Source organism: Acyrthosiphon pisum, chromosome A1 (assembly GCF_005508785.2).
Source record: "Acyrthosiphon pisum isolate AL4f chromosome A1, pea_aphid_22Mar2018_4r6ur, whole genome shotgun sequence".
Lineage (NCBI taxonomy): Eukaryota > Metazoa > Arthropoda > Insecta > Hemiptera > Aphididae > Acyrthosiphon > Acyrthosiphon pisum.
The window spans coordinates 85,098,396-85,110,545 of record NC_042494.1 but is presented as its reverse complement, the minus strand read 5'-3'; the positions used below and the strand labels follow the sequence as shown (position 1 = coordinate 85,110,545).

General features: G+C 25.4%; 1 protein-coding gene across 1 annotated transcript; it reads left to right on the top strand.

Moving 5' to 3' along the window:
* The first annotated feature begins 5,908 nt into the window (after positions 1 to 5,908).
* Positions 5,909 to 11,587, top strand: LOC100574054. Its single transcript, XM_029487650.1, has 5 exons — positions 5,909 to 6,077; positions 6,695 to 6,770; positions 7,221 to 7,368; positions 10,880 to 10,976; positions 11,066 to 11,587. The coding sequence occupies exons 2-5, from the start codon at positions 6,703 to 6,705 to the stop codon at positions 11,209 to 11,211; spliced, it is 459 nt and encodes a 152-aa protein (XP_029343510.1). The 5' UTR covers positions 5,909 to 6,077; positions 6,695 to 6,702; the 3' UTR covers positions 11,212 to 11,587.
* Positions 11,588 to 12,150: the final 563 nt, after the last annotated feature.

The following is a 12,150-nucleotide window of genomic DNA, read 5'->3' as shown; positions in this document are numbered from 1 at the left end:
ATCCCGTAAATACCAAAATAGACCATACCGACGTTTACATTCTAGTCTACACACTCTAGATATTAATTTCGGGTTAGCCATAAAATATAATGTTATAAATCTTGCACAGATATTACATTTTGTTCAGCAAAAATCTTTGTCGTTTTAATTAAGTCTGAAACACTTTACTCGTATACAACAAACTCCCGGCTCGTGGTGGTTCTACGTATTATCTTCGTTGCGTTTGTAATATTTTATTGCAGATTACCCAAATAATTTATACCGGTTTTAAATCCATTCCAATTGCCTCCAATTCGCCCTGGGCCATCCGTTCCTTTTAATTCGTCGTGAATGTTATCTTTTATGCTAATTTCTTATCTTACTTTTGTAACCGTTCGCCCATTCCATTCCACCTCGTTCTTTACCATCATTATACGGTGTACAAATCACATTATTTTGTATTAAGTTCTATAGTTTTATATATTTTTTTTTATTATTACAATTCATTCACGTTTTTACCTCCAACTAAAAACTATGTTGACTAAATTCACATCAATCGTATTATGTACATTCATAATATTGTATAGTTACATTCATAAAAATATGGGCACCAATATCATTATCAAATCGTATTACCGGAAGTTATTCACGTTTACAATTCGTTTTAAAAAAGTTAAATCTTTAACATGACTACGTTTTTCATATTATACCTAATGATGTGTAATTAACTTACATGCCTAATGCTTCTTTACGTTTTTTTCAACATTATTGTAAGGCGAATTCTTGGCTATTAATACTAAATAATATAAATATACAAATATCATGACCAATATAACCTCAGTTTATCAAAGAATAATATTGTTGGCGACATAATTTAATATCGTAAAGGAAAATATTTTCAGACATAAATTCAATTTTAGTAACATATTTAGTAACTGTATATCATTATACTACACGCCATAATTATAGTACATTAAAAAAAAAAAATAACAAATCTATAAGGATATGATAATATTTTTATACTAAAATAGGTACCTATGTGTACATTATATTATATTTTATTATAATAATATTTATAGTCATAGTTTTAAAACTATTATTCTATAAAAATATTTACTAAGGTAATTTATTTGGTTTTTAGATTTTTTTTTGTCTTCACGATTTTAAGTATTTTACTTCATAATTGTTTTAATCATTTATCACTATACAAAGGTTTTGATTAAAAATATTTGTTGGTTAAACTTTTCTTATTATCTACTTAATTTCTTGTTGTAAAATTAAAATTAATACGAAATTTTAACTGTTTATTTTTTGTAATTTATTTTACGTAGGTAGGTATAATTTTAATTAATATTGATCGAAAAGTTAAGTAGGTACATGTTGTTATATAGTTAGTAGTTTTAATTGTCTTAATAGAAATGGATTTGATTTTAATGTCCATATGAATTACTTAAGTGGTTTTACCAAGTTTTTAGTTTTATTCTATTAGAAAATTAAAAATTACGTTTTAATATAACGTAGCGTGACCCACATCAACAGAAAAATACATTTGGATCCTTCGCAGAACTACCCAGGGACTAGGGTAGAGTACCTATAGACTACCACCTCATGAAGTAGCTATCATTTTTTTTTAGTTCTGAGTACTTTTCAAATACTATAAAATGAATAATTTAGCCACTCAGGCAATATACATTTTTAATTAAAAAATTGAAGGCAAATTCAATTCAACTAATTATATTTATTTAAGGTGGAGTCTGACATACCAAAATTATATTAAAACACATGTGTGTTCCACTTTTTTTGGAATGTAATTATTACTTATTTTATTTTTGGAACGTCAAGAATTATTTGATTATTACATAATATTATTGTGTAATAGATACATATTATCTTATATGAAAATCCACTGCAAATATAGGTATGTTTTATAACCTAACCTAATAAATTTAAAATTTAAATTATTTATATCAAAGTATTTTATCAAATACTGTGACAGTAACTGTTATGTTATGTTATTAGAGTATTTACGCCTACGTATTATCATACCATTGATTCAAGAAACACGCCTAACACATATAATATAACGTATAGATATTTCAAATTTTCAAAAATTATTTAAAATATTCTTTTAACACTCAATAGAGTATAATATTAATATGTATGTTTTCCAGAAAATTCGTAAATTTTGTAAATTACAATGCAATTGTAATTTAGATGAATATTGTTTAAACATACACATAGGTACCGAGAAAATGACCGTAAACTGATAAAAGAATCCCCGTGTTTAATAAAACCGTGTAAACGTTTTACCATCGTTACTGTCTCGTAAAAATCTTGTTTTACGACTTATTTCAGGTATAGGTACCTATTTGGAATAGTAAAATATATTTTATATAGTTTGATCGCAGCCATTAAAACACAATTGAAATCCTCGCGTGAGCATTAAATAGAAAAGAAAAAAATTGTATCGTTATCTCGCAACTCATACGAGTTTTATGTGCATATAAATGTTTTAAATTGAATGGAATTGAAGGTAGAATTGATCGAGAACGGTATATCACTACAGATGAATCGATGACTAGAAAATGGCCGTTGGAATAAATTAATATAGTTCGTGTATAAAACACAAATATCATATTATTTTTTAATATGTATGATACCTACTTCATGGATGTACATTGCACAAACAATTACCCAATCGTTTATAATCTAATCTTACCATCGTCTATCGCCTTTTGATTGTAGATCAGTTTTATTAGGTCTTGTTAAGTTCGCTCATATTATAATATGATATATCTACAAATATATTTCATCTTAATTGAATGAGATTTGAAAGTGAAGGGTCGGTAGATGGGTTATCAGCAGAGAAAAAACGTGCAACATGATAATATAGTAGTTATGTCAATTGATTATAATTGTATACGACATATTATAATAATAGTTTTGGGGGACGGAGTGGCCGAGCGGATTAAGGCGTCGGTGTCCAGAGAGAACGCCATCCCCCACCCGAGCATGGCAGAAAAAATATGCCAAAAACCAAAACACATGTATTTAAACTTACAGTACTCTCCTCCAGGGTAAAAACCACCTAATGGCCTAAGTTGCCTCCGGTTAATTAATAATAAAAATAATAATAAATAATATTTTTAATATTTGTTTGTACTATAATATTGTATATTTATGTGTTGATTTATTAGTTTTATAATGTAAACATTATTATCATACGATGATCCATAATTTATTTTTACATTAAAGCTTTTCTACTGAAAGATATTTAATTATCATATTGATGTTACATATTATATTTCTAGGTATTTATAACTCATGAAAGTTTGAAAAATAAGATTCCTTGGAGATTTCCTTGGAGTTGCTAATATAATATTTGATTAATTCTTTAATACTATTTATTTTATGATCATTATTATATAATATGTACTCAAAATAAATTTGTAAACATAATAATAAACAAACATTTTTTGAATATAGTTATTAGTTACTCACTTAGAATAAAACATTTTTTTTTTGTTTAATCGCTTGAACCGAAGCTTCAACCTTGTAGTTTATAGATTTGATTTGATTTGTATTTTAATATTTATAATTTTATTTCACTTTAACTACTTAGGGAAAATATTGTTTTTATTCGAACAAAATTAACTTTATATTTACTAAGACGTATTCTAATTACAGAAATCATTTCTGAATAATTGAGGGAGTCGTTAAGTTATTAACTAGAACTGTGGGAATTATTTTTAATTGTTTTTTTTTTTTTTAATTTATCATTATTGTATAAATTCGATTGATATGTATTATTATAAAATCTAAAAAACAAAAGTAAAAGAAGTTAGAATAACATTCAACAGTCGTTGAAACTATAATTTATGGATAAATAAAAACTCGCTTTACTGTAATACCGTTAGGAAGTAGGAAATAATAATATTCAATATTTAAACAACTGAACTTTAAAGACAGAACTTTCAACTTATACAAGTATAAATAAATAACGAATAGAAAATGTAATTTGAATGATTATACAAACTACACATGAATGCATTTTCATAAAAAAAGCAAAAAAAACCATTTCGTTATTTTGACAAATCTGTATACAATACTATGCTCTATCTAAATTTGATATCCGTTCGTTCAATCATACATACGCATGTGAAAGGTCAAATGTTTGATACCAAGAATTATATTACAATTCAACAGTTGTATTTTCAGAGAAGAAAAAACACTCACAGACATCTTTGTAAAATTAATAATTTCGTCGTCTGGCTCAGACTCTAAAAATGTCTGATACCACACGAGCCTTTTACGTTGTACGTATAATATAATATGTAAAATATACATAATAACCATTTATGCTTTTGTATACCTATACGCGTTACACCGGTATAATAATAATATTATGTATATAAAATGTACGAGGTTTGTTTTTAGTTTTACATACATAGTAACGTAAGTAGAGCGTTTGACATAATATGTGTATGATATATTATAATTCTTAATATATGCATATTATTATAAAACATAATATGATATTTTACGAATAATATCTGGATAAGACATACAAGGATAAATTACATTTCATAATTATAAACTACACGCAATACTAATATGTTTGTATAGTAAATAATCTAAACACATAATATCTCTTAAACGCAAAACAATGTTTCAGGTTTGTTTTTCCTCCATTTTAATATAAAGAAAACTTCAATATATTTACAATAATGTATTCTTCTAATATTATTGTTCCTATTATCAATATTAATAAAATGTCTTTAAAAACAATTAATTATTTCTCAACATTTATAGTTGGTACGTCTACATTAAATCAACTCTAAATTTAGGTATAAATCGATATTTTTCCGACCAAATATTTCTAAAGACGACAATATAGATATAATTTTATTAATATTATTGAAAATGTAAAATAACTGTAATAAATCTGATGAAAAAATAAATAAAAACAATAGTGGAGGTGTATAATAGAAGGGACTGTCCAGTAAAAGTAAAACTACTTCTAGCATACAAACTCAGGATTTGTTTTTGATTTTTTTTTATATTTAAATAGAGGATATATGACATAGACAGTTTATTGAGACGACGAGGAAGATATCCTCTTAATGTGTTAGAGCAAGGCTTTTAACATTTTTAAGTAGTGGGCCACCCATTATTATTAAAAATCTCAAGAGCAAAATTCTTTAAAAAAAAAAACAACATATATTTAATGATTGATAAAGTATTAAAAAATACACCATATTCACCATTTACACCATTTACACCATATGTAAAATCGGTTTGTGTGCCTCAAATACAAAGTGGGCTGCGGGTTGAAGACCTCTTGCAGTGCCAATGATTTGAATTTTGGGGTCTTGTGCAATTTTTTAAAAGCAAGGCCCCTCTTGTGCTGGATACATCGCTAGTGGAAACGATGCATTTCACTAGGGCCCTGAATCATTGAAAAGTTTGTGGCCCACAATAATATGGATATCAAAATACTATAAACTAAAATAGTAAGTATATGCATGAGTAGTTTTTTTTTTAATAGTGTTTTCAGTATTTGGATTTTAAATTTAGGATTTTATTTAGATTGTTTCCTATAAATGTTGATAACAATTGTTTTGCTCGGTTAAAAAGCATGAAAATGTTTATTACCTACAAGAATATGCATGTGTAAATTTATAATATTTTAAATACCTAACAATTTTTCAAGTAGTTTTCCAGATGTTTTATTAAATACTTGCGTTATTTGTATTACGACGTCTGCAATTACTGCTGGAGTAGAAAAATAATTTTCAAACTAAAACTTATATTACCTATTACAAGAAATATTTTTACGTCGAGGTCGTTGAGTAGCGATTGAATACTAGGAAACGTTACCTATATACAATGAATGGATTGTAATGAATGGAATAATTGTAAGTTACATGGTTTTGCTATACATCCATGCCATAATCCATAGGTCAATGAATAGCAAATCAATATGGTCTATAAATTTGAATTTTGCTTTCTGTATGCTGTATGAATATTTCGGAACGAAGAAATTACCTTAGTTTATTGAGGAATCTGAGATTTAAAGATACTCGTTTATAGTTAATGTAAGTATTCCAGAATAATCTCTTAGCAAAATGGAATTCTATATATTTGACCGACTTATTTATTGGGATTTGTTGGTTATTAATATATAGAGAGGGGCAGTAAAATTAATGCAAGTAGATTAATTACTTTCGATGATTTCTTCTCCGTAAACTGTACTATTCTTGTAGATTTTTTAGGTGGTCTTGAAGATTTTCTGTAACAAGGTATAATATATCTGTACTAAAAGTGGTTTTTTACAACCTCGTTGATATTTCTTGTTTCAATTTTATTTGTCTGTATATTTATATCGATTATATGTTTTTAATTATATTTGTTATGTATTCTACAAATTTGAAATTGTTCTGTAATAAGGTTTAAAAACCAATTTTATACATTTCACAATCCTTTTTTTTAATACTCATATTTTATTATTTTTATGGACATTATCATAATATAATAGTCCAGTCAATAATTTTTTTGCAAATTTATATAATAGCTGTATGAATAATATTATAAACAATTATACGTGAAACATACCATAGTTATCAATCGATGTAAATAACAAAATATATAACAACGTGATAATAGAATATTATATTTAAATTGTAATTAAATAATAAGTTTTTATTATTTTTAGGAATCGCGATGTACAAGACGACGTATGAAAAATCGTTCTATTGGCCGGAACATATACCCAAATCCAATGTTCATCAGTTAGTATTAAACCTGTAAATATTTATGAACATTGTTAGACACATTCTCACAAATATTTCATTTTTTATTTCAACGCACACTGCATTTACTTATCGCACGCAATATTATTAGATTATATTTATACGTCATAATATGTAATATGCTTATAACGAATTCATTAGCTTCTAGTCAAAAAGACATTTCATAAACAAAAGTCACTCACTTATAAAAAAATTCATACACTTACCTACATAATTGTTTGACTTTTATTTAGTGGGTTCTAAGGGATAGGCACAATATAACTTACCATACGAGATTGGCGTAATAGCGTATGGGACAAAATATATATAATATACCTATTATGTGTGTCGTGACTAATATAATATTATATTAATGGTTCATTGAAGTTTCTCATATTTTTTATTTTATATATACAGTTAAAATTAAAAAAATATATTATTATATTAAAGAGTTGAACCTGGGTTCACCATGATACCAAAGCCAAATGAAGATGAATACAAACAGCTGTACATGCCTAAAATTTTGATACACAGAAAGCTGAGTGAAAATAAAAGAATTGTGCCGCCTTTGGAGTACTCATCTAGTGCACCACCAAAAGTATGTATCTATATAACTGATATTTTACCGTTGAATGCAATAACTAATATTATTTCCAATATAACTAGAAAGCCTTTAACTTATTTTTTTTAAAGGTTATCAATAAAAGTAATTCATTTTAATGTATCTAATTTTCCTATATTATATTATTTTTGCATATTTTATACCTATAATATACTCATGGCCTAGATCTGTAGTATTAAATAAATCATTAAGCCACGTGTGTGTGTTAGTGTCAATAATTTAAAGAACACTAAGCTTTATTTAATTACATCGCGTTGGAACGGAATAGTTTTGATTCCGTTAGATTCTGTTGATTAAAACTTTTATAGCGAATCTCGCTGAAAGGTTATATTTAACGACGTATGCAACGAATAATATTGTTTTTGTACGATGTTATCCGATTTATAGGTCTATGTTCTATACAAATATTAAACTATACAACACGTGGTGAACGATACATATTATATATTTTATGGAACTCTGTAAAAATTAAAGCAAATTGATCGATAAATGTAAACAATTGGTTCAAACAAATAAAGTAAAATTTTTAATAAGTAATTTATCTATCGAAACAGACTGAATTAAAAACCAATAATTTTGTATAAATCAAATACGTACCTCATCATGTGTTTTAGGTTTAAAATATCGTCTCACACATTACCCATTGATGTGAAAAATATATAATATATAATATAGAGTGATTCATTTTGCGCAAGACACTCATTGTTTTAAAAACTATTAGTTTTGACATTTTTTTTTTTTACATTATTTTAAGCCATTAAATTTTCTAAATAAATATATAAATATTTTTTCACTAATTTTTATCGTTATCATTTTTAAAACTGTTGAATGGCCAACATGCATTTTCAACTAATCCTTTTTCAAAAGCCGAATATTTTGTCGGGATACTTCAATACATAAATAATGTTTTTTTTGATGGGTTGCTTATGAGTTATAACTTATAAGTACCTAATTAAAGCTATGATGAGCAGAGTGGAGTGGTTCTAGGTACCAAAAAAATTTTGTTCCACTATTCTGCTTGTCTAAACTTAAAATATTTAACTAAAAGACTAAGTATTCGAAATTTGAATTTAATAGATCGAAATACTCCAAATAATAGAATATGAATTGAAAACGTAAATTGATTCAAAAAAGTAAAACAAAACTTAAGATTTAATTATAAGGATACAAAATAGCAAAAAATATTTTTTTTATTTAAAAATTGTTGTTTTGTAATGACTTACAGTTATGTAAACATAATATTTTCCAAGACGTCAGAGTTTTCAGGAAATAATGAGTGTCTTACGTTAAATGATCATTCCTAATATATATATAATATACTAAGTGTATATATAAGTTTAGAAACGCTATAAATTATTCAAATGTTGAATTTATTTCAAAAAACAGCTCGCAGCATACAATAACGAGAGGTCGGAAATCTCTATTTAAATACACTTTTTGGCGAATTTCGGTTCATGTGTTTTCGTTTTACTCTCCCGAACAATAGACCGACTGAAGTAGCGTGGACTTTGAACGGTTCGACAAACATTAACGTTTTGACGGTCCGATTTAGATGAAATACAAAGGTTTCTGCAGTATTTCGGTTTTGTATAACGTGCATACACTGGTCGTAATTCAAAAGTCAGCTATAGAATAAAATATACTACAAGAGTCCGGTCTATATATTATTATATTCCAGAAAAAAATTTAATTATGTTTTTTTTTTTTTAATATGTATAATATATTATGAAATTTATGCAGACTTAGTTCTGAATACTTAAAAAAAATAAACTCAATAACTATATTTTTTAACTTCAATACAATATGGGTGGGATAAAATTTTAAAAAATGTATGATAATATGACATGTGTTTGAATGAGAAATATTAATCCATAGTTCATTGTTTCGTGTACATGCATTAATAAATAAAAAATATGAATAAACATAATACTATTATATATTATTTAGAAACAACATTCGAACTTAAAACAAACAATAAAAAATGCATTATTTTAAATAATCAACCTAGTAACCTATATTGTTTATAATCCCAGATGCGCTGAATAACAATATACTATTTATGAACGATTAACCTTGAATTCATTATATTATGTACACAATACATATTAATTATTAAGTTTATTTCTATGTAGTTATCATTTAATTGTTTGTATTTATCTATCGTCAGTATTGTGTGCATCTCAGCTTATCATTATATAGTATTATGATTTACGATGCTATTTTTCGATATATTAATTAAAAACTATAACCTCCTTCTGACTTAAAACATGCAGGTGGGGGTTATAAGAGTAATAAGATTGTCATTGCTTGAATTTAAAATACTATTAAACTCATAGCAATAAATCGTAATATTATAGTGTCTATTCAAATGAATTGTACCCTACTTAAATTTTAAATAAGTACTCAAAAATATTTGTTCCATAGATTTCTCGAGGCTGTACGATACCATTAACATTTAAATTTGTTAAAATAAACTTAAACACAGGTATGCCATTTATTGTTCTTATCCTTGGATTTTGAATTTAATTAAAATTTATTGTACTATGCATATAAATAATATATATGTAATCTTACCTTTCTACGTAGTTTGTTAGTATAACAAGAATAAATTCATAAAATTAATTTTTTTATGATGATAAGGTACCTATGTAGGTATATAAAAATAATATGTAATAAAACTAAATATATATATTATGTAAGTTTTTATTTAAATTGAATAAGTACAAAATTTAATTAGAGAAAACCAGCATAAAAATAGTTAATGTATAAAATAAGTGATTACTGCCCATCAAGAAAAATATTATTTTGAAACTCTTAATCAAGCACCTATAGGTAATTAAATTTTAAATAAAGTCAATTAATACCAGCTACCTAATGAAATATTATATTATATATTTCATATATTATTGTTAATGTTTACATATCTAATTTGAAGTTGGTTATAAAATCTAATTTTAATTTTAGATTTAAACTAATTTCATGTTTTTAAAAAATGTATGAAAACATAACTTATTAATGTAATAAATATTAAAAATATTTATATGACGCATGAAGTAGTACTGCATTTAAAGAATTAACTTTTTTGAATGTAAAATGTGATAGATATATATAGTCAATATAAGTATAAAGAAATATTGTGTAAAAGAAAAAATATTTATTCTTTATTAACTTCCAGTCTGTCACCACTGATGTTACATTTTATTCAAAAATAGTCATTCGATATTTTTTTGTTTGTCCAGAATAGTAATTTGGGTTTCTTCCCATATGGCCATAATTATTATAAATTCTTATTTCAAAATGACGAACTATAAAGAGAAATATATATAATAAAGTATCCCAAATGAAATTAAATCAAATAATCAGTAACGACTAATAAAACTGGATTTACAAAATCGTGCAGTTATTGGTAGTTCTGACACTTGACTAAATAATTATTTTTATTATTCACTCTAAAACAAAATTTAATCAACAATCATCAACTATACAGTGTCAAGACGTGGATTTAAATTGTTCCGATACATACGAAAGATCTTTGTACCAAGAGAGCTATATAAATTGGACGCCAAGTCAAGCGCATAAAAAAGGTTCAGCTAAAGTTATATACATTTTTTCTTCGTCCCTTTATGTATATATGTATATATTGATTGGTTTTATTTTTTCGCTTATTCGCTAGAGGAAACACCAGAAGAGTGGGCTCAGAAATGGAGGAACGAGTGTCACAACGTTCGAGATGCCGACGATTTAGTGCAGGACTTATCGAATCGAATTATCAAATCGCGAAAGATGATATTAAGTAGAAAGAAGATCGGTTATGCTTAGTGGGGGTACTGTTTTAAAGATTAAACATTTTGATAGAAACGTATTGAATGTTTTGATAGTTATTATATTTTTAATTTAAATTAATACAAACAAACAATTAATGATTTTTATTTAGTGAGCAAATTTTAAACTAAATTCATTAGATAAATAAATCATTTTGACCACTAGAAGGTGCTTATAATTGTAAAATGTATATATTTTCTGTTTAATATATCTAACATCTATTGAGTATAATTAGAGTAAAATAGAGGATTACAACTTTTTTTTTTAAAAATGTTGTACTGGTTTTTTAGCAGCATAACATAGTTTTTAACTCAATGAATATTAAAATGTTTACATTTCAAATTAAACATTTAACTAAACATTATTATTATTGTTTTTTTTTTTAAAAAAAGCTTGTTTTTCGACGCAAATCTGTATTTGTATATTACTTTGTTATATATCATAATATTTTAATTTTAATTAAATAATTAAAAAGTTTTAATTTTTAAACGCAATTATAGTTTGTTTTTTTCAGCATAACATAAGTATATTAATAATGAATAATGAGAACACGCCCTTTATGAAATTTAAATTTTAAAGGACCATTTTTAATCGTATAATGAAATCTTCTATATAAGTCCACAAGTTCTATGTGATTATTAATTAATAACCCTTAGACCATTAAATTATAACTTTTTTTTTTTAAGATTTAATTCATTTTTAAGAATGTTGATTGAAATTAAAACTCAGATCAGAAATATGACAAATATAAAAAAAATTGCTATCAGCTGTTTTTAATAATAATTTACACTATAATATTTGGGTAAATGGCTCTAATCAAATTGAATGATGATCACTGCTTTAAAGATACCCGACCATAATATTTTTTCATTATATCTAAATTTTATTATTTTATACTTGCTCTTTATCTTTTATAACTTACTTCCATTTTTTTCT